At 37.0% G+C, this 22,304-nt stretch overlaps 1 protein-coding gene across 21 annotated transcripts in view; it reads right to left on the bottom strand.

Moving 5' to 3' along the window:
* Positions 1-22,304, bottom strand: part of dlg1a (discs large MAGUK scaffold protein 1a) — a 93,904-nt gene that overhangs the window by 36,625 nt on the left and 34,975 nt on the right. For 8 of the 21 annotated variants that reach the window (XM_056751310.1, XM_056751311.1, XM_056751315.1 and 5 more), the window contains one exon: positions 19,135-19,242. The exons of the other annotated variants lie outside the window; for them this stretch is intronic. In XM_056751310.1, coding sequence (XP_056607288.1) covers positions 19,135-19,242 — 108 coding nt within the window. The remainder of the gene's footprint in view (positions 1-19,134; positions 19,243-22,304) is intronic. 21 annotated transcript variants of the gene reach the window in all.

The raw sequence follows: 22,304 nt of genomic DNA, 5'->3' as shown, positions 1-22,304 counted from the left end.
AGAAAATACAGTGAGATTCTCTAAAACTGGGTTAAATATGCTTGGTATGGTCTTGGTTAATTTAGCTGGTGATCTTAGTTCACCCAAAATTTAAAATGTAGTCATCATTTACCCACCCATGTTCCAAATCTGTATAAAAGTATTGGTTGTGTGGAACACAAAAGAAGATATTTTGAAGAAGGTGGGAAACTAAACAGTTCTGGGGCTCTTTTGACCTCCATAATAGTTTTTTGTTCACTATGGAAGCCAATAGTGCCCCAGAACTGTTTTGCTACAAAAACGTTCGTACAAATATTTTTCCTAATGTTAGCAGAATAATTACATTTATACAAGTTTGAAACAACTTTTTGGGGTGAACTATCCCTTTAAATATACCAACAGTTTAAACATTGAATTGATTTTAATGCCATTTTATTTGGCTAATAGGTGTCCTAAAGAATGTGTCATTAGATTACTACTAATTATATAATTAGAATTATTTACAACTACTAATTATAATAATTCCAATTAAAATGATATACCCAAGGTAAGTATATGGTGCTATCTATACAATTTATATACACACACACACATTTATATATACAATTATCAATACATAGATTCATACAAATAAATTTGATTGAATATATATGTTTTTTGCATTCATTAAAAACCTATGTGGGAAACTATGCCTGTTTTAAACTACTGTATATTTAGAATACTTTCTTGAAAACAAAATAATATATGCCATGCAAAAGAAAAATCACAAATGAGATCTCAATGATTTTTCCAAGAGATCAATGGGATTAAATCGAGAACAAATGCAGCAAAAACTTTTGGTCAAGTCTCCTGCATTGTTTAGAAATGAGTAAGAGATGAGTTAAGAGATTTGAGTCACCCAAATCTCACGCACAAATGTTTTCATAAGAGTTTCAAAAGGGATCTCAACAATGTCACAAACCAAGCTCAGATTTGCAAAAATGAAGATTTCCGCGTGAACTGAAAGAATTTTCATCAAATCTACCCAAATCAACATTGTTTAACCAATGTTATCTAACTCATAACATACAATCTAGTTTTCAGCTCAATACTATTAATGCGTTTGCATTTTAATGCTGTTTCAGAAGCATTAAAAATACTTAAATAAATTGAACACAACTGCATTAAATCTCCTCGGAGTATTAAAACTCTCCTCTAGGATACCCTATGGTCAAAATGTGAGCCTCGAATGTATGTAAATGTAAACAATGGTTGAACAATCATTTAAAACCAACTGAAGCCATTTCCGAGTAAATCATCAACACATTATATCTCACAAATAATAAAATAAAACGATAAAATATGACAATTTGTCAACAATATTGTCTTGCCCTAGTTTTAATTCTGTCTATTATAATAAAGAGAAATGCTCCAGGCACTTATGTGTGTGTTAGGACAGGGATAACAGACAGACTGGATCTACATTAGGATTGGCCAGATGTGAATGTACCATTTCCTGCTGACTTCACCCTTTAATGCTCCCTGTCCTGTTTCTTAAAGGGACTGGGGAATGAAAGAGGACAGAAATGTGAAGACAGAGAAAAGTTATGCTTGAGGCATTGCAAACAACCATAGAATGGACACTAAAAAGAATATCCCAATGAACTGGAAAAAACATCAACCAGTGAGTGACAGTGTTGAAATGACTTGCTGAAAGACATCATTAACTGTAGATATATGGCCAACATTTTCTACGTATTAATCCATTTATAATAAAGATTAAATCGAAAGATCTAAATCAACGATATTCACATATGATGTGCTACATTTTATCTCTGAATATTGTATGAACATATTGATCTGTTTCATACACATAGGTAATACCCAGACACACATCCTGCTGTACAGCAGATGGCTCCATACTCAAAGGCACAGCCTGAGGCAAAGAAAATGAGGCCACACATTTAACAATAAAAATGAAAATAGCCCCCCCTCAGTGTGGCACCACATACTCTGGTATTTTATCTGAGGTACACTTTAGTACTGTATAAGAAAATTCATATAGGTTAAAGGTCATATAGGTGTGACGTTTGTAATAAAAAAAATACTTTGACTTAATGCACTTTTGTAAAAAATGCAAGTACATAATAGTGTAGAATTAAAGTAATATAAATGATACATTTAAGTATAATGAGACAGTACGTTAAAATAACAGTAGTGAAATTATAAACATTGTAACACTTTAAACGTTTTTGACTGTCCAACATATCAGCTTGTGAGTGACATAAGGTAAATGCACATTTGCACATTACAGGTACATGTAGTGGCACCAAAAGACTTCTTATAGGCAAATCTCTGCCTCTGCCATTGGTCGGTCAGACAAATATGACCTTAATGCAAAATGTAGACAACATCATTGTACAGTAGCATCATCGTTAATTAAACCCAGCGGCTGGGTTTTCCCTTGGGTTAATGCTGTTTTTTTTTAAATAAAATAGACCAACATTTTTAGAGTGTACCTTTTGGGTTGCCTGTTTGTGCTTCTGTATGTTTTGAAAAAAACTACTTTTTTTAAATGTCTCATGTGCGGACAATAGGCACTTCCATGTAACAAACTATCTATTAGATAGTATGCATAGCAAAAACAGTCAGTCCTTGTAGTAAACAAGTATAACTATGAGACAACACAAAATAAAGACATTCAACTTGAAATGTCACATAAGTGGTGAGAAGAGTGTGACAGTATTTTTGTAAGTGATATTTTGCCAATGTTTTTTACGTTGTAATGGTTTGCTTTTAAACAAGAGTGCCATTGCTATGTTAGTGTATTGTAATTCAGTTGTTAGAACATTGTATTGGGGAAACAGAGGTCATTGGTTCCATGTGACTAGAGGATGAGTAAATAATGACATCATTTTTTATTTTTAGGTGAACTATCACTTTAAACAACTCCGCATACTGGGTACGATTATTTTCGAAATCAGATAACACAAAACATCATTGCATTATTATCATCTGTTGATTCACTTCTAGTTTGTGTTGTTTACATTATACCCACCGTTTATATAACATCAGTCACTGAAATGCAGTGAACAAACAAACACCTCTAGTTCTCTCATTATCGCAAGACTAACAAGCTGCAGTTGCAGGCCAACAAGTGCAGTCAATCTTGACGCAGCGCAGCCAATTCCTAACGCTCTCCAGTTGTAGCACGAGCAGGCTATTTCTTTCGCCCTGCTGTGGAAGTGCTTTTTTGGGAGAATTGCGATTACATTTTTTAACCTTTAGTTAGTGTGTAATGTTGTTGTAAGAGCATAAACAACAAAAGCTTTTTGATAAAGCTCAAAGTTCAGTGCCAAGCGAGATATTGTCTTTAACAGAATTCGCTTTTAAAACACTACATAGAACGTCTGGAATCGGACTACAGCCCTCTACTTCCTGGGTACATGATGTCACCATTCCAAGTGCTTTTAATAACCTCTACCCAAAGGAATACGCCAAAAAATGGGCGAGGCCTTCCTTAGAGAAGAGGAAGAGTCACTGGAGTACTTTTAGTTATCAGAGTTCGTAAACATTTGACTTAGCTACGCGCTAAACTACTTTCTATTCGGTAATAAAAATTCAGCAACACACATTCTAAGATAACCAACGGTCAAGTAAACAGCTTCCATGAATTTAACATCCACTGTAAAAGCTGTTCTGTGTGACACAGATACACTGATATTGTGTGTGTGCGCATTCCTCTAAAACACTTATTTGAAACGCCCATACAAATCCTGCTTGCAAATGTCTCCTGGTCAATCTGCAATCTGTAATTTCCCTCACCATAGCAGGGAAAATAATGCGATCTCTAACAAAGATTGACGTTTACACATGCACAGCAGACCTCCATTTGATCCGCATGTTTTTAAATTTTAAAGTGAAGTGGATGCCATTGTTACCGTTTATTGCTAAAAGCCAAAGTTTATGAAAACACGTCCACTGAGAGGTGCACCAACCAATCCATCTGCCTGAGGAGCAGAAGCTCGCTTATATGGTATGGGTGGGACATCTTCAGACACACGCTTTAAGCGGGGGACCAATCAAGGCAGACCTGGTCTTGAACATCAACAACGGCTATGAGAAATCTGACAACCCACCTTCAAGCAATTATTTTTAGTGCCACTGGTGGCGCAGAAATGATTCACTTCACCTTTAAAGATTGTCTAATTTGCAGATTTCTGTTCAATGATGTCATTACTGCCCATTGATTTCAAGTGAACCATTGTACTCTTCTGAATTCTACAATATACGAGAGGTGACAGCCCTATGTTTGAGAGCCAGTAACAACAGTCGCACAAGTACTTGTACACACACTCAACCTCAATCTGGTCAAGAGGTGCTGCCCATACAACTGATCTACAACACATTGTTTTAAATGACAGCATCAGTTTAATGGCAAATTATCAATTAATGAGCACTCAAATCCCTTTGCCCCTTGCAACAAAAACCCCATCGTGTTCTCCAGTACAAGAGGATCCGTATTGTTTTAAACGGGGAAGCAAAATGTTCATTCCTGTTGCCATGATTCATTGTGGAGAATGTCTCCTACTCACACACAGCCCACAGATTTCTCTCCTCCACCTACCCCCGGCCAGCTCACACAGGAACGCAGCATCTCTAGGCACAGCCTGCAAAGGAAAAACTATCCTCCCTGAGAATACATTTTAATCTTCTACAACCTTGCTACGGCCATAAATTATGCCAGCGAGGAGGATCCATCTTTTGTCTCGGCTGAACTAATAGGGTTAATGGGCAGGGTCACGGAGAGCGATTGGTTGGATATTAGAATGGTGATTGATGAATCAATGACCGGCTCATCTGCTGTTACCCGAGAGCAACAGTTTCCATCTGCACACCGTCCCTGATGAAAGAGACCGTGTCACGCAAAGCTCTATGTTCGACAGATATGAGAAATAAATAAACAAGCTCTGCCACACGATAAAATGTCCTTGCTTGACGATCGCTATGGCAACGCCATGGCAACAGCTGAAGCTGCAGTGAGACCTGCAAGGCTATGCATGCTCTCTGGATGACTGCACAGATCTTAAACTGCTTCTTTCTCAAAAAATAAGAGAGAAAATTCATAAATGTATTTTGGGATATGTTGGACATTGCGGAGATATTACTCTATACTTGCCCTTACTGTAGATGCCAACAATAGGCACTGATATGATTTATGACAATTTTAGTAAATTAATAACATTAGTGAATCTCACCTGTGCCACAATAAAACCTAATGGAAGCTATGTTTCGAATCTTGGTGTGTAGATGTGTGGAATTTAGGATACAGTATCATTGAAGCAATGTTTTTGACCGGAAATAGAGCAATAGAAGGATTTGGAACAAGGAGATATTATACAGATATACTGTATACCTACTGTTATAATGTTAGATCGATGTCCAAGTCTTAAATTAACAATGATAAAGTGTGTTAACATATTGTTACAGTCTGCTCAGAACGGTCACGCCACAAAAAAAATCTGGTGAAAAAAACACACAAGCAACAATAAAAGCAAACGAGTAATACAATTAAAGCACCTTATAAATATGGTTAACACTGATTGAATATGCCATATATCATGGTAATGACAAGCTGCATTTTTTCAAACCTGAAAGAATACTTACAGGCTTCTAGACAGACATACGGTAATGCATTGTAGCACCAACAACATGACGATCTCTGTAATACAATACATGCAGTGAAGGTGATGTTGGCTACATTATGCTAACAACGTCAAAATGCCAGATAAATCCCAGACTGCAAACCTGCGGTAAAGAGTTTAATATCTTTCGAGATAGTGAGCTGTATTTGGGTACGTTCATAAAAAAACATTCAGTAATCATTACGTCTGATTTAAGACAATAATGATCTGGTTGCAGTGAGTTGCATTGCGGAATCTTGTTATCTTCTATCTCATTGATATTTTAGTTTAAAATTTGAAATTGAAGTGCATGTAAGAGATGTGTAGAAATAACTGCACTTTATTTCATTTGTTACTAATATCTACAGTATATTTGATATCCTTTACAGAAAATAAAAACTAAAAAAACGTGTGTGTACTCTTGCATATATTAACCACCCATCAACATGTACAATTAACAATATGAACAAATTTGTCAACATTTTTTTTTAAGTCAAAATATTTGACACTTTTTTACAAAATATTTGCGTTGTTTGGGGGTGTAACTTTTCTGCTTACTTGAGTACGGTAGACTCAAAAATGCAGCTTTAATATTTCAATAAATTTAACTATAATACAGAGATATGTATTTTAATCAATAAAACGAATCTAATAGTACAATCGATTTAAATCAAATAAAAGCAATTTCACAAGCTATCATACAAAGCTGACATAATGTTTAAGGTCTAAATTTCTTTTAAACAACAAAATGGACTGTTAAGTACATGTCTAAATACTTCATTATGCCACATATTCAGAATTTGTTCTACAGAAAAAATCTGTCCTATTCCAAAAAAAGTATTTATAAAAATATGACCAGTGATAACAATGATGTCTTGGGCTGTAACTGGAGTTATAAATATGCAAGACATGTGTGAGATAAAGACACATCCACTGAGCAAACATATAACTTGCACAGCCCTACATATACTTCCTCAAACTCAAGTCTAACTCTTATTGGATAAATTATGTTTTACGCTATTGAAAATAATGATAAATGCATTCAAATGTCCTTCTATATTATTGCTCGAAGCTCCGGTGTTACTTGGCAACTACCAACAACTTACAGTTCAAATAATGAACTTTATATAAGGTATTGTCGTTGTCTTGATTTGGATTAGTCAATAGCTGTGGTTTATTCACAGAAAAAGCACAGCTACAACCTCCACATCGAACTACTATTAATATCACAGAATCTGTAAACGATCGTTATTTTAGTTGCACAGCAACGTCCCGGCAATGTTTACTGTCAGAGACAATATCTTCTAATAGTATTTCAAAGACTATTTAAAAAAAATAACATTTGTATAGTCAATATTTGTATCACATGGTCATGACAGCAATTTCAAAAAGATTTCCAAGACGCAAACTGGTCTGTGGTAAAATCATCGTAATCTACAACCTCTCAAAAACATGTGCTGTATTGTCTATGTTTCCTTAGCAAGAAGAGCTGGTTTTTGAAAAAGTCAAAGGACAGAATAAAATAATAGATTGTGTAGCACCTTTGTGATAGTTTTCGATTTGTCTTTGTCTTTCACTCAGGCAATGACCCCCATTGACACAACGAACGACCATTTGTCCTTCAGTTGAGAAGCACTCACCACCTGACAGTCTTTTTTGTAAACATATGCCTTCTGTGGTCACGCACAGCCAAAAATGAGGGCCAGATTAAAAAAAGTTACTCGCTTTGTATGATTATCTACGAGTGGGTTATCATTCACATACTAAGTGCCTTCCACTACCTATAGGAAGCAGATCCTTAAAACTTGTCCAGTTTGAAACTCTCAATTAAATGGACGGAATAAGGCTAACAACATAACATGGAGCAAATGTAATTTACTGCACGCATGAAATGGCTTTCACCAACACTTACTGTTTATGTATTAGCAGACAAAGGCAGACTGAAAGATACAGTAGATGTATTAAGTATCCATTTATAATAATATAATATATAACACTGTCTATAGTAATAGCATGTTAGAATAATGTTATTACCTTTGCAAACATGAAAGAACAAGCTAAACAAATAAATGTCTCTCACATTTAATTAGAAATGGTTTAGGAGGTGTTGAAAGATGTAGATTCGGTCAGAAAGACCTACACAAACCGTTTTAATTCAAATGGATAAAATATGCAATGTGGAGTGTTCAGATACTTTACTGCGAATTGTCATACGTGCGAGTGTCAAGAGATATCGCCAAAATATCTTAAACTGAGTTCTGACTTCTGAAAAAAACCCTGCAACTAACAGAGAGGTTTCACAATCCACGTTTTTTCCAAAACAAATGTTCCAAGCTAACCTGCATTTTCTATCTCTATTTTAACTGTATTCACAGAATTTGTATTTCTCCCAAGGAATAAAAAACAAAAACAGAGACCAAGTTAAAAAGAACTTCCAAGCACACAACATTTCCTCCAAGCAAGCATCCCATGCAGCAGGTGAGCTCTGGCGAGAAGTTACCTGGGTTGCACCTGCTGTAATGCAGTCGCTGAAGGCCCCGCGTCGCGTGAAGAAATTTAGCAGCTGCTGCCAGCGCGAGGAAGATGAAGGCAATTCTTCGCTGGAACTCCGTTTGGGCCAATGTCTCTGTTTGGAGCCCGGTGCGGCATGACCAGATCCAGCGTTGGCCCGACCGCCACGCGGGTACAGCGTGTTGTTTCCGAAGATGTAGTTCATCACAGCCCTTGGGGCCAGAACACAGCCGTAACAGCTGTCAGGCGCCTCGGCAGCTGGGAAAGTGGAAGCGTGGCGGAGGGAGGCTGCACCTGGATAAGGTTACAGCATCCTCTCCCGAACGCGACGGCGGAACAACGGAAGTGTGAAGTTAAAGCCGACAGCCCCAAATCCATCCATTGGCCGACTCGCAACCTTAGTGTCCTCACCAGCTTGGAGATCAAGCGTGCAGCAGTCTCATTTTGGAAGTGGGCTGGAGTAGGAAGGGAGGCGGCGATCGCGCTGCCCACGAGCAGCGTGAACAAAACTGGGCTCCGGCTCCAGACGAGCAGGGACCTGAGAGAAGATCAATGAAGGAGTTGGGAGCTCTCTGCGCATGGGGGAGAACCTAAGAGCTCAGAGAAGCAGGAAATGGGTTCAATTAACCGGCAAGTGTTGCAGTCGAAAGCCCCACGGTTCTCAAGGGATTCTTAATCTAAATGGACCGGGGTTACAAGATGTCCACGAGCAGGTATCAATCACATCACTTTCCTAAAAGCAAAGCGCATTAAATATAGATGCTGGCATTTAGGGTGGTACCCTGACGAAAAAGAAACAATCGGCGTTGCTGTGCTCCTTTTCTTCGTAGGCATGGCCGAGCTGTGAGAACTCCACGGCTGATCATTACAGCCACAAAACTATTTCAGCAACACTATCGATTTTTCCCCCGCCTGGCACTTTAGGCTAAAAGCTTCATTGTTCGAAAAATATACGATTACGAAACGATTATAAAACTTTCTGCAAGCAAACATACTCACGACGCCTGGGCGTGAGATGGAGGCGCAGATCTAACCAGAGGCAAAGGTAAATCCAGAGCGCGCATCACACATTGACAAGAGGACGACGCCGATCCCATGCTGTCTGAATGCTCCTTCTGACACAGATCTCTCTCTTCACACGCTGCAGTCTCTTTCCACACACATATGATACAGTGAGGGGGAGACACAGGCTGAGCCTTCACAGGCGGAAAAAAAGAGAAAGAGAATTCAAAAATAACCGCGTCTTTGTTAATACGGCAAGAATTCCTGCGGATCTCCACTGCGTCGACGTTCTGCCTTCAAACCCATTGATGGCGGATCCGTGCCGGCGAAAACTACCCGAGATGTGCCACAGGTGTCAAATGAGGTAACAGACATTGTCACAGCTTGTGCCTCAATTCCCCCCAGGACCAAAACCATGGCAACAGCATCCACATCAAATAAAGCAAGCATCCCCATAGAGCCCGAGCCCAGCCTTCTCTTCCACCTTAATAGCTTAGATTCACAGGGCTTTAAGAGGAATTAAAGAACCACATACGACGGGCCTATTATTGCACAGCATCTGATCAGATAAACTGGCAACTGTCTTCAGCGACATTGGCAATTTTCACATTAGCAAAAGGAGGAAAAGAAAACTAACAAACACACAAAACCGTGTAATTACATTCCCTTAAATATATTAACCACGTTTGGAATTTTTTCAATATCAAAAGAACACATTTTCGCTTGCCTTTAGACAATGCCTCAGGTTATGATTTGCAGCTTCTCATTTAAATGTGACCTTCAGTGTATCAATAATTCATTAGCAATTAAATAAATACACCAGGCATTTATTTTTCATGAGTGTTGCTGTGGACCCCTCATTACAGCTCACCCACTTAAAATCCAGACCCCCAATGTCATGTTAGCTCAAAATACAGGAAACAGTGCTAAATGACCCTCGACAAGTCACTGCCTTAAGAAGCTTCACAAAAATGCTGTGGATCAACGTTGTTCAGTAATGATGGATCGTCTTTCTCAATCAACAGAGTTGGATTCACAAACAGCCAAATCATAATTCATCACATTATAGATGAATTATAACCTTTTTGTCACATTGCTACTGGTGTGAGATTAATATTGCACTACCAGAGAAACATAACATGCAAGAAGGAGGTGTATTCATGCGATTACTGTACAGTCTATATATTTCCCAACAGAGCAAAGGAATAGAAGATAACCAGTTATATAGCTTCTGCTTGGGCGGTGGTAATCAATAGGGATCTCGAAAATATATAAACGGTAAACGCTATTGTATGTTTACTGTGTATTGTGGTTTGCAATTTGTATTGTGATATACTGTGACCTTTTTACATATTCAGAGCTTTCCACATATTTTATTCTTCTTTCTAAATTTAGTGAAACAGAAAAAATATGTTGCATCTTAACCTAAGGCCCACACACAATAGGTTTCTTTTTCTATAAATCATCGCCTTGGAATTTTAATGTTCTATCTGACATTTTTGTCAAAATTGAGTTATTCACATATTCTTGTTCTGCGAAACTTATTATATGATTATTTTTTTTGTTTATGTTGTGTACATTTTGGGGCTTTGGGGAAGTCAAATGGAATGCAAAAACTTGGGATGCTCATTATCTCAAAACTGCTCCGAATGCAGCTAGAAACTAGACAAAATAATTGAAAGTTTAACAAACAGTGAAATGACCAAGGCAGGCAAAATGACCAATACTTAAAACTGCATGTAATCTGTTAATACAAATCAAACGGTAAGCTTATAATGATTTAAATGAGCTGCCGGGTATTATTTTGCAACAAATGTCATTTTCCCGGCATTAGGATAAGAACAAAAAGTAGCATGCAATTTTACATTTCAAAAAGAGATGGCGACGCGCAGGCAAACATTATGGATTGCTGGACTGTTACCATTACAATCCATTTACAACAGAAGCACTTTGTGGTTTCTATGGTTTGGCTAACAGAACAAAAGAATCATTAATCGATTGAAAGGAAAATTGACTGCAGATCACAAAGGAAGATATTTCGAAGAATGTTGGTAAGCAAACAACATTGACCAACATTGATGATTTCCATAGTATGGACACTACTGAGACATTTCTCAAAATATCTTATTTTGTGTTCCATAGAAGAATCATGTACAAGCTTTGAATGACATAAATCATGACAGATTTTTCGGTGAACTACCCCTTTAAGTTAACAGACAGATCTAAAACTGACATAGTTTTCTGTACACTCAGCTGTAAAGTCAACCCAAAAGAGAATATTTCTGTTACAACTACCCACTCAGGCAAACACATTCGTCCACTCATTTTAAGGGAGTATCTCCATTCTAATAAGCATCTGTCTCTTTTGTTTATCAGCTCACACACATACCCTCTTTATTCCCAACCGCCAGCAATGTAGGCAATCAATCGATAGCATAATAGAAGGACAAAAGCCTTCAGAGAGTCCCCTTCCACAAGCTCTCGGTCTCAAGGCCATATGAATTCGGCAGTAAACACCGGAAGAGAAGAGTAGTTATTTCAGAGATGGAGTGTCACCCACTCGAGGTGACAAGAAAAATATCACAAGGCGCCACTCCACATGTGAACAGGCCGACTTTAATCAACAGGGAGCGCGAGATTGACCCGTTATCATCTTCATGATATTATTATACTATTACAGGTATAAAAATAAAGAACCATTGAGAGTATTCTGGAACGCTTTTGAATGTAGAGTGTCTTATTATCAGCAAGCTCCAGCAATCAGGGTGCTTGTGGATTTACAGACCGAAGCTCTGAGTTTTAGCTTCTCAGCTGTTCATTTTATTAAAGGGACAGTTCACCCAAAAATGAAAATTATGGAATTTACCTTGACTTCCATTGTATAGCCACAAAGCCACAGAAGTATTTCTCAAAATATATTTATTTGTGTTTCATAGAACACAGAGGCATGTAAAAAAAATAACAATATGAGGGTGTAAATGATGAACTTTATTTTTGGATGAACTATCCCTTTTAATCCCTTTTTAATTCATAAAATAGAATAATATAGTTTAAGTAAAAAATAGCAAATTTAATGAGACCGTAAGCTTGGTTCATGAACACTTAATCATGTTTAACAACTTTTGTTTAAACTTGGCCAGCTATGCCAACATGATGGGTACTGGTCAGCATATTTATCAATGATCATCTTAACCATCTACTGCATAAAAATGGACAGGAACATAAGGTGAACTCACACATGCTAAATACGGTACATCATAAAACTTGTTTTATTACAATTCACTAACATCCACATTGAGTGCTACAACACTCTCTTAGCAACAGTAGCAGATAGCAAATGTGAAATAAGTAAATAGTGGTTTTATTACCGAAACGTCATATATCCTTTGCTTTTTTTCTACAGAAGAAGAATGTTTATATATTTTCACAAATGCAAATTACAATATTACCTATTTTATAAAAGTATCACTATTGTAGCAGCAAAAAGTTTGATGTGGCCAAAAATAAGTAAAGAAAAATTTGGGGAAAAAAATGAAACGCAAAACGTTTGAATAACTTCCTGCAAGTTACTTTGCTAATACTCCAAGGTTCCTTTTCTGTCCCATGAGAAAATTGAATTCTAACTTAGAATTTAATATTAATTTAATATAATTTTAATATAAGCCACACACAAACACACATCTTTAAAACTCAAAAGCTGTGTGACTACAGATTTCAGTTAAGGAAAATGTTACTGCAGAGGCAACATTTTCCCTTATGTCCCATCTCTGTCCCGTGATTTACATGCACAGCTCAAAGTCACTCTGTCTGGAGCGACCGTGTCCCGCAGACATGCATCATACATCCCTGCCTCACGTATATAATGCTGACAATTACCCACCAGCAACTGCAGCTGGAATCTCTTGGTCCTCCTAATGCTTCTGATCAGACGGCGTCCCATCTTTTTTGCGTACCAAATGGACGCCAGCATGTCACCTGCGAGTCCAGAAACAACACTGTACTCCTCAGCTCTTATTCGATCCCCTAGAAGCTGCGTCAAGGTGATCCCAAGATGCAATGCATGGAGGACAGGGGGCTACGAGAACGGAACACGTGGACATGCGTGCTGCCCGCTAGGGCACTACAGGACTCTAAACTGTGCTGTGTGAGATTCCCCAGGAAGGACACTACTCATTTTTCACTAATGCCTTCTCTCTACCCCTCCTCCCTTGCTTTTCTGCTGTCTTTGCTCACAGCTAGACGAACAGGGATGTGGTTCGGTTGAGAGAAACTGGATCACAGAGCGGTTCGGATCAGAGAAAGTCAGCATGCGCTAAAGCTCTGAGAACATCATGTTAGAATGTTAGATTTCTTAGCGTGTCAAAGGCCAAGCAACAAATCTTGCAAGTAACTTGTTGCAAGAAACAAGCCAGTAGCAGGTATTACCTGTAACATTTGTGACAGTAAAAATCTCAGAATTAAAAGTTTACTGCAATTTAACTACCTGTCATCTCATGGCAAGTATTAAGTCAAGTCCATCTTAGATAAAATTTCCCCCCAAAATGACATTTTTTTTTTCATTCATTTGAAATGAAATGATCATTTATTTACCTTTATGTCATTCCCCATAGAAGTCCATTAAAAGGACCAGCTTAACGTACCGAAACAACGACCACGGAAAACTAAGTTAAATACAATTGTTTATCACTGATATCAAACATAAACATGATAATAAAAATGTTATGTTCTCTGCCTTGAGCCACGTTATGTGATTGGTTTATAATGAACGTCTATGAAAATTAACTCCAGAATAAGTGCTTGTTCTTTTAACAAGAGCTAGTGTTTATTTCAATTATTGTTTGATAAAATTACGTTTTACCTGGTTGTTGTTTCAGTATGTTAAGCTTTCTTATAATGGATTTCAATGGGGAAGAAACGCTTAACGCAAGATTTATCCGTTTAATAGATTCATTCTTTAAACAGAAGCTAGTGTTCGAGACAAGGTTTGACAGAAATTTGAGCTCACGTGGCCGTTGTTAAGGCATGTTAAACAACCCTATACTGGACAAATTGATTTCCATTATATAGACACAAAGCAACTTAAACAATTAATAAAATATCTTCCTTTGTGTTTCCCAAAGTCACATACAGATTTTTTATTACATGAGGGTAAATAAATTGTTAATGATCCCATTCCCCTCTATCCCATTTTTCAACCTTTAGTTAGTGTCTTATGTTGGTAATAGAGCATAAACAATACCTTAAAAATGATAAAGCTGAAAGTTAAGTCCCAAGCGAGATATTGTCTATCAGAATTTGCTGTTCAAGGACTTCAGAGAACGGCTGGAATCGGACTACAGCCCTCTACTTCCTGGGTACATGATGTCACCATTCCGAGTGCTTTTAATAACCTCTTCCCAAAGGAATACAACAAAAAGGGGCGAGGCCTTCCTTGGAGAAGAGGAAGAGCCACTGAAGTAGTGTTTGGTTACTAGAGATTGTAAACCTTTGAATGAGCTACGCGCAAAACTACTTTCATTACATTGCTACAGCTGATAATAAGAATTCAGCTACACACTTTCTAAGATAACCAACGGTCAAATAACCGCTTCCATGACTTTCACATCGTCTGTAAAAGCTGTTCTGTGTGACAGATACACTGATATTGTGTGTGTGTGTGTGTGTGCGCATAGCCTACCTCTAAAACACTTCTATGTCTCCTGGTCAGTCTGCTTGTTTTGTTATCCAACTCGGGTCCAATATAAGAAGGCAAAACTAACGCTTGTGTTATAAGTGATAATTAATATAACCGGTCTGACGGCATTCGCTCCGGTGTCATTTCCCTCACTATAGTAAAAAAATTGCGATATCTAAGAAAGATTGCAGTTTACACATGCACTAGCAGACCTCTGTTACTCTTCAATCGATCCGCATATTTTTTAACTGATAAAGTGAAGTTCACGCCATTGTTACTGTTTATTGGCAAAAGTTTATGAATACATGTGCACTGAGAGGGGCATTGACCAATCACAACAGCCTGAGAAGCGGAAGCTCGCTGATATGGTATGGGTGGGACATCTTCACTAACACACACACTCTAAGCGAAGAACTAATCACGACAGACCTGGTCAGCTTTATCAATCAGAGTGTTTTGGAAGGAGGGACTGTTAGAAGAGGGACAGCGGTGAACAATAGACTTGAACTACGTAAAAAATAAAGCGTTTTTTTATTTTTAAATACATCCATTGTTAAACACCCAAAAAACATAATTAAAGCCTCAAAATCAGCAAAAGAATGGCTCCTTTATTTTTTATTTCGCGTGACCGATCCCTTTAATAGCCCTATGAATGCAACATACAATTCTTTATACATACAGTATCACTTATTTAGATCTTACAGAAGATATGCAATAGAGTGTATTCTATAATAGTATAATACAATTTTTCAGTTTTTCATGATTTCTGTTTTCATTATTTTAAACTATTTTTATACTATTGCTTTGCAACAATGAAAACCTATGAAAGTGCTATAGAAATTAAATTTAAAGCGGCCCTATCTGTCTGCTAATCTCATATTAATCTTGAGTACCTATAGAGTAGTATTGCATACGTCATATCTTCGAAGAGTATTAAGTACCTGAACTTCGCAAACACATGCTGTCTCTCCTCTACTGCAGACAAGTGAAAGTGAAGTCTGCACACGTTCCTTGTCCTGCTCTCCATGCTGCCGCGTGGGCGTGCCGCATGCTTTTCCGGGAGAATCGTCCAATAAGGGACTAGGAAAAAATGTTACAAAACAGTTTTATATGTTCGAAAAAAACTTTCCGAAACCTGTATGAGTGTATCGAGCACAACTCGTTTTTTGACAAGTTGACCATGTTAAGCATGAGAAGACAGCATGCTTAACATTGTAAAGAAGTCAGAATGCATGACACATCGTTGCAACATCGCTTTAAAGAAGCTAATGTTAAGTCCAACAGGTAACTTGGCTTCTACAGGCCCAAAATATTACCATCATTCTGAAGAGTCACAACTGGCATGCTAATGAAAGATCACATTAAAGTAATGACAGTTAGATGCTTCAAATATTCACGGTGGCTTCCAGGAGGTCATTTCCTTCAGCTGAGGCAAAATGCCCAAACTCTGATAAGATTAAACATTACACAAGCTAAAGAGGTCAGTCAGACACCTTGGTTAATTCTGCGGCAGTTAACAAATCAAATGTTTGTGTGTCGCTGAAATGATGATAAAAGTATGCAAAAGTTCGTCATTACAGGATTTGTTTCATCATGTAAATTTTGTACTGATATTAACTAACAAGCACTGCTGTGTGTGGAATGTGTGTTGTTATTTATTTACAGAACATTACATTTTATTTTATTCTTATTAACTTAAGTGAACTTTTTAGATCACAGTTACAGCGAACAATATTAACAATTTTCTGGAAATTTAGACACAAGAAACACTATAAAATATTCTGATAGTATATATTATACAATAATATTATATGATTTTATGACAGAAAAATTATTAAATGACTAAATATTAAACAGCATTAGAAGAACGTATTTATTTCTGGTAGAAGATATATAATTAAGAGTAAGTATGAAGGATGTGTGTAACACAAGCACTCTCACCACATTCCATATAAAAGAAAAGCTGTGAATGCTGAGCGGATAAAGTGTCAAACATTTATACTACACAAAACATGCAGGTATAATCAAAGCTATAACCAATGTCATTCATGGCACATTCATAATTGATGAACTGTAAAGCTGCATTAAAACAATATCTATTGTATAAAGCGCTATATCCATAAAAGAAACTTGACAACAGTGAGCTTTTGCAAGGAAGCCTTAAAGGTACAGTAGCAAACCAAATTGTAAAGCTTTGAGAATAAGAACAAATGCCTATAAAAAACATACAATGACTGATTATGATGTTTTTTATCATAAAAAAGATCAGATGGATCCTTTTTGTGGTCTCAAAATAAACCTATTAGCTTAGAAGCCATCTAGTTTATTTGATAGTGGATAGAACGCTCTCTCTCTTCAAAATGATCCAATAATAATATTGATGACTCATCTTGCACCACACAGGTTTTTCTCCAATCAAACACTCTCTAAATTAATAATGTCTTGAGAATCTGGGCAAAGATTTTAAACAGGCTTTAACCGCTGAGAAAAGCAAATTATTAATAATAATAAAGATGTGAGTCCTTTAAAGACTATCAAGCAAAGTCAGAGTTTACAGGCAGCCATGCAGCCATTAGGTATCCTTGTCAACAGTTGTTATGTGCCATATTAATAAACACGTGGGATTTCATGTCTTTGCACTCAATGTATACTTAGTGCCCCTACCACAGATGCACTTGTCCCCACGGAGATAAATTACAGGTCTAAGATAAATTACTGATTGTACCTCCGTCAGAAAAGCATCTTATTAGAATTCAAAGCAGCGTGATGCAGAAACGCCTCCACCTCCAGCTCCCATTACTTTATACGTCTGGACAAAACTAATGCACTTACTGCCCTCCAGCTCCAGCCACATTAGCTCCAACTGTATTACCCTCCACTGCTGATGACAACCACTAAAAACATACACCATAAAAAGATGGAAAAGCCTGAGACCAAAGAACATGAAAAGATTAAGAACGAAATCAAATCAGAGTTAACTCATTGTCTTGTTCACAGTCACTCATGTGGGATGTTAAAAAAACTATTCCATATGATACATTTTAATAAAATATAAGCACTTGAAATATAAATACATACTTGAAACATAATACAAACAGGCCCACAGTACAATCTGTTGGAATAGAAGTCTGCAAGCGTTTTTATATTCCTCATTTTCACAACCTCCCCCAGAAAATGATTTGTTGCTGCTAACCCTTATAAACACCAAATGCCCACTTTAAAAAAACGGCCTGACATTCTGTTCATTGGACACGAACCAGCTCTCTGAATGTGCGAAGAAAGAAATGCAAAAGTTAACTCTTTCTTTCAATATAACAAGAAGAAACAAACAACAAAACTTTCAACAATAACAATGGATCTTGAAAACACCTAATGGACATTTTTGTAGAAAATGTGAATGTTAAGGCCAGGATAATCTGAAAGCATATGCTCGGTAAGTTTTATAATAAAAAGAAATCGTCTTATTTCATTGGTGCTCACAAAACAGATCTGGTCCCATGTCTTCCCATAGGACCAAATGCATTGATCATCTGGCAAAGTTTCATATCTACCCTGTATAGCAAGATATCAGTTATTAAAAGCTTGAAACTTGAGAGTTTAAACAATTCCTTAAATATATTATAGAATGACTTTTTTCAGTTAAACACAAAGAGAGATCCAAGGCCTCCATCACTACAACTTCATTGCAACCAGAACAACTCCGAAAAGAATTTGAGTAAAAAAAAATATATTTATACTTTCTGTATCTCACATATTCAAATGTACATTTCTTTCAAAGTTTACATTTTTTACTTTTATCTCATCTCCACACTCCTATTTTATCCAATGAAATATCAATGGATATATCAATCAAACAATAATCTCAAGAAAAATTAAAACAAAAATAGATTCTTTCTTAAAAAAGATTATTTACTCAACAATCTAGAGAGTCCAGTTATTCTGAAAAAATGAAATTTTCAAATAAGCCATGAACAAAATATTTCTTTTAAAATAACACCGTGTAATAATTGAATATTACATAGACATCTCACCGTGACATAAAACTGAACCAATGATACATTTAGGTCTATTACTTTCAGAAGCCAACAATGTTAAGATGATGTTTCATATAAAACTCAACAAAAATGTACCAACACCAAACCATCTTACACTGTGACTTCTCTGCCACCTAGTGCTTGCAAAACTAACTACAACAAGACCTCTAATAAACCTTTCCCCTGATCTCTCTTCTCCGATATGCATGGAGAGCTGTAGACAATAATGAAAATGTGTGTAAATGGAATTTACAAAATTGCCCTGGGTTACCTGCATCAGTGCGTCGCTGTGCGAGTACAGAGTAGCGAAGACAGGGGCCGGGACCTCCTCACTTCCTAATGTTGAGGGTCCATCAAACACGCACTCCAGAGACCCTACCTGGAGAGAGCACGTAGCTCAGGTGGTAGATATGGGTACTGAAACCACACTCACAAACACACAGATACCAACATATACATGCCCGCAAGCAGCTGTTGAATGAGTTTGATGCATGTTGAGCCCTTCAATGAAACACACATGCAGCTACGAAACACAGAACACAAATCCTTCACTAAGCAACAAACTGCTAGCACACAACTGGAGTTGTGTGGCAGAAGCACATTATAAAAATGGCGTCATAACCATTTAGAGTGCTGGATGGATCACAAAGTGATAACATTATCTGAGCTTACTGGATGGTATGACATACTGTACAATAAGTGTGTTTAGACTGTAAAAGTATAGCATTTAGGGCAGCTTCATCTAAAAGATTTAACTATTTATTAACTGTGTTAAAAATATAGGATGCATTTATAGTAACACATTTTAATAAAAAGACCAACTTCTTAGCAACAAAACAAAAACAAATATACTGGTTCCTGCTCAGATTTCACCCACTTTCTCTTTATTTTTTTTTTTTTTAAATCATACCTTGATGGTATTTTTAGGATACTCTTTTATATGAAATATAGTAATACAAAAACCATCAAAGCTTAACACCACCAACAATACAATGAATAAAGTTTTGGGAGATTTTGGTTTGAGTCCACACTCTTAAACACTCTCAATTCCCTCCATGTGGTTTACAGTAAATCTACTAATTATGCAAGCCAACAACTGTTTATCAATAAATAATAATAAAAAATCTTAAAATAATTGTTCAAAATGGATTTCTGGGTCATAAGCCTAAAATCACTGGTAAAGGACTTTTATTTTGAACTTGTCCTATTCATTTATTTAATTATTTTTATTATACTCCCACACCTTATTTAATCATCTAAGCAATTTAAGTGATAATTCAATAGAAATTATTGTGGAATTTTCTCAAAAATCATGTTTATATCGTGTAACCTCGTTTTTATTGTGTTTAATTGTGTATTTTATTATACTGCAGATTGATTGATATTACTTTGAATAAAACACAAAACATGATTTTTCCATATGAATGGTTTAAAAGAAAAGTGATTTCCAACCCAAAATGTGTTATCAGAGTCTCGTCCCTATTTGATTTGTGACCTCAGAAAGACCTCTATACATTTCTTTTCATGACATTTAAAATTTACATTTTTCTCCTGGGACAGATTAAACTTTAAATTCCATGTTTTAAATGTAAGAATCTCAGTTTTAGGGACTAGATTGTATGTTTCTAGGCCATAAATCATGATTAATTAAATCTTTTTACAGCTCTAAATGTTTATATATCCATCCACATGTGTTCTTTCTCGAACAAAGCAACAATTTAATAATCCTTTCTTTTATTCATCAGTATCCATATATTCATGGGCATTTGCTGGTATGTAAGCCAGTCACAGGACGCTACAACTGTGGGACATGGGGAGCCACAAGATGCCATCTCCATCTGTGCTGACAGCCCAAGCCAAGCATGCAGGGATTCATCCTACAATCCCATAATCGCAAGAGTTTAAAGAAGCTACGCGCTCAATGGAATATCAAATAAAACATTTAGATGATCCTTAATCAATATCACATTATTTATAGTGCCTGTGCTTTAGGAGAAGATGTCAAGCTGTGTGCCACTGAACCGAAAGGTTAAACAATCCATTACTCTGGATGGGAGCATCCCCGCATCTTGCCTGCCAGTCGAGAGTTCTGTAAATAGAAACCTGACCAGAGGCATGTGGCTCGTGTGGCGTGTGCTACAGAAAGAGTGCAGACATTTTAGCATCATTCGGGGCAGAGAATGCATAGAGCGGTATCAGATTGAAGGGAGAATTGATGGATAACGACAATTTAATACGCAGCATTAATGCAATATGAAATGATTAAAAGAAGTTAGAAACTCTGACTAATATTGCAACACATGAGGACCATCACTCAGGACCAAAACACTAACATTTTTATTTTATTTATTAATGTTTAAATGCTTTCTCCTATCTGAGTCTACTGTAATGTGCCTTTGTAGACTTATTCCCGAAAAATGTAGCACAGTGGCTCTAACCAACCCGACACAGCTTGGGCAGAAGTTTTTATTAAACCGTTTTATTATTATTATTATTATTATTATTATTTCGCAATTCTGTTTGATGATGCTGGCGCCACAAAAATAGCCCTTCAAGTGGAAATGATTCTTTCGTTACAAACAACAACCACAAGGTGGTGTAAGACTGCTATATTCACTAAAAAAGACAGAAACAGATCCTATGATCGGCCTGATTTAAAGGAAGTTGTTATGAACTGTCATTCGACTACCCGGCGGTGTTTCAGTAGATGACATACTAACATAATTCGATTTTAAAAAGCAAGTGATCTAATTGTATAATTTGAGGTATGATGCACGCAATCGTTTAACGTTCCCAATACTGCCTGAGATTCAGAGAGAAAAGAGAGCGAGAGCATCAGCCGGGCGAGCAGCCAGAGAGCACCATCAGCCTAGAGCACATGGACTGATTTAGGAGAAATGCAGGCTCATAGTGATGTCAGAGCATGTGTGTGTGTGTGTGTGTGGACGGAGAGCATTAGCTTGTGCTCTGCGCAGCTGAGGCTGATCGGAGGTGACAGGCAGGGCTTGTCAGGCGCTGCTCTGTCGGCATGCAGAGAGCTTCTCTGATCTAAACCCAACATCGCTCCAGATTCTGGCTTTGTAAAACAGTAACATTATTTGCAGGGTATTTGTTTTGAATGCCAACCATTTGTTTCATTGATGATAAAGAACAGTTCTGGTTTGATGCAAAACTATATATAGTACATTAGTCTATGGGTTGGTTAAATGACTTCACAAAACAGTCTAGCCCTAAAAAAAAAAAGAGCTGTTTAGGTGCGTTCACACCAAAAATGATCAAAATAGAGAAAATGATGACATAAATTGTATAAGCATCCACACCAATGAAAGATAATGTTCATTCTTAGCTCGTCACGGCAATTTCAATTTTTATACTCGTGAGCCCTTTAAATTTCGATTGATTTTGATTGGCTGTCAAAGAATTGCTTGACAAAGAGTGGAA

The sequence above is a fragment of the Triplophysa dalaica genome, chromosome 6, assembly GCF_015846415.1.
Source record: "Triplophysa dalaica isolate WHDGS20190420 chromosome 6, ASM1584641v1, whole genome shotgun sequence".
NCBI classification, from domain to species: Eukaryota; Metazoa; Chordata; class Actinopteri; order Cypriniformes; family Nemacheilidae; genus Triplophysa; species Triplophysa dalaica.
Note: the sequence above shows the minus strand (reverse complement) of the source record. Positions and strands in the feature narration are given on the sequence as shown.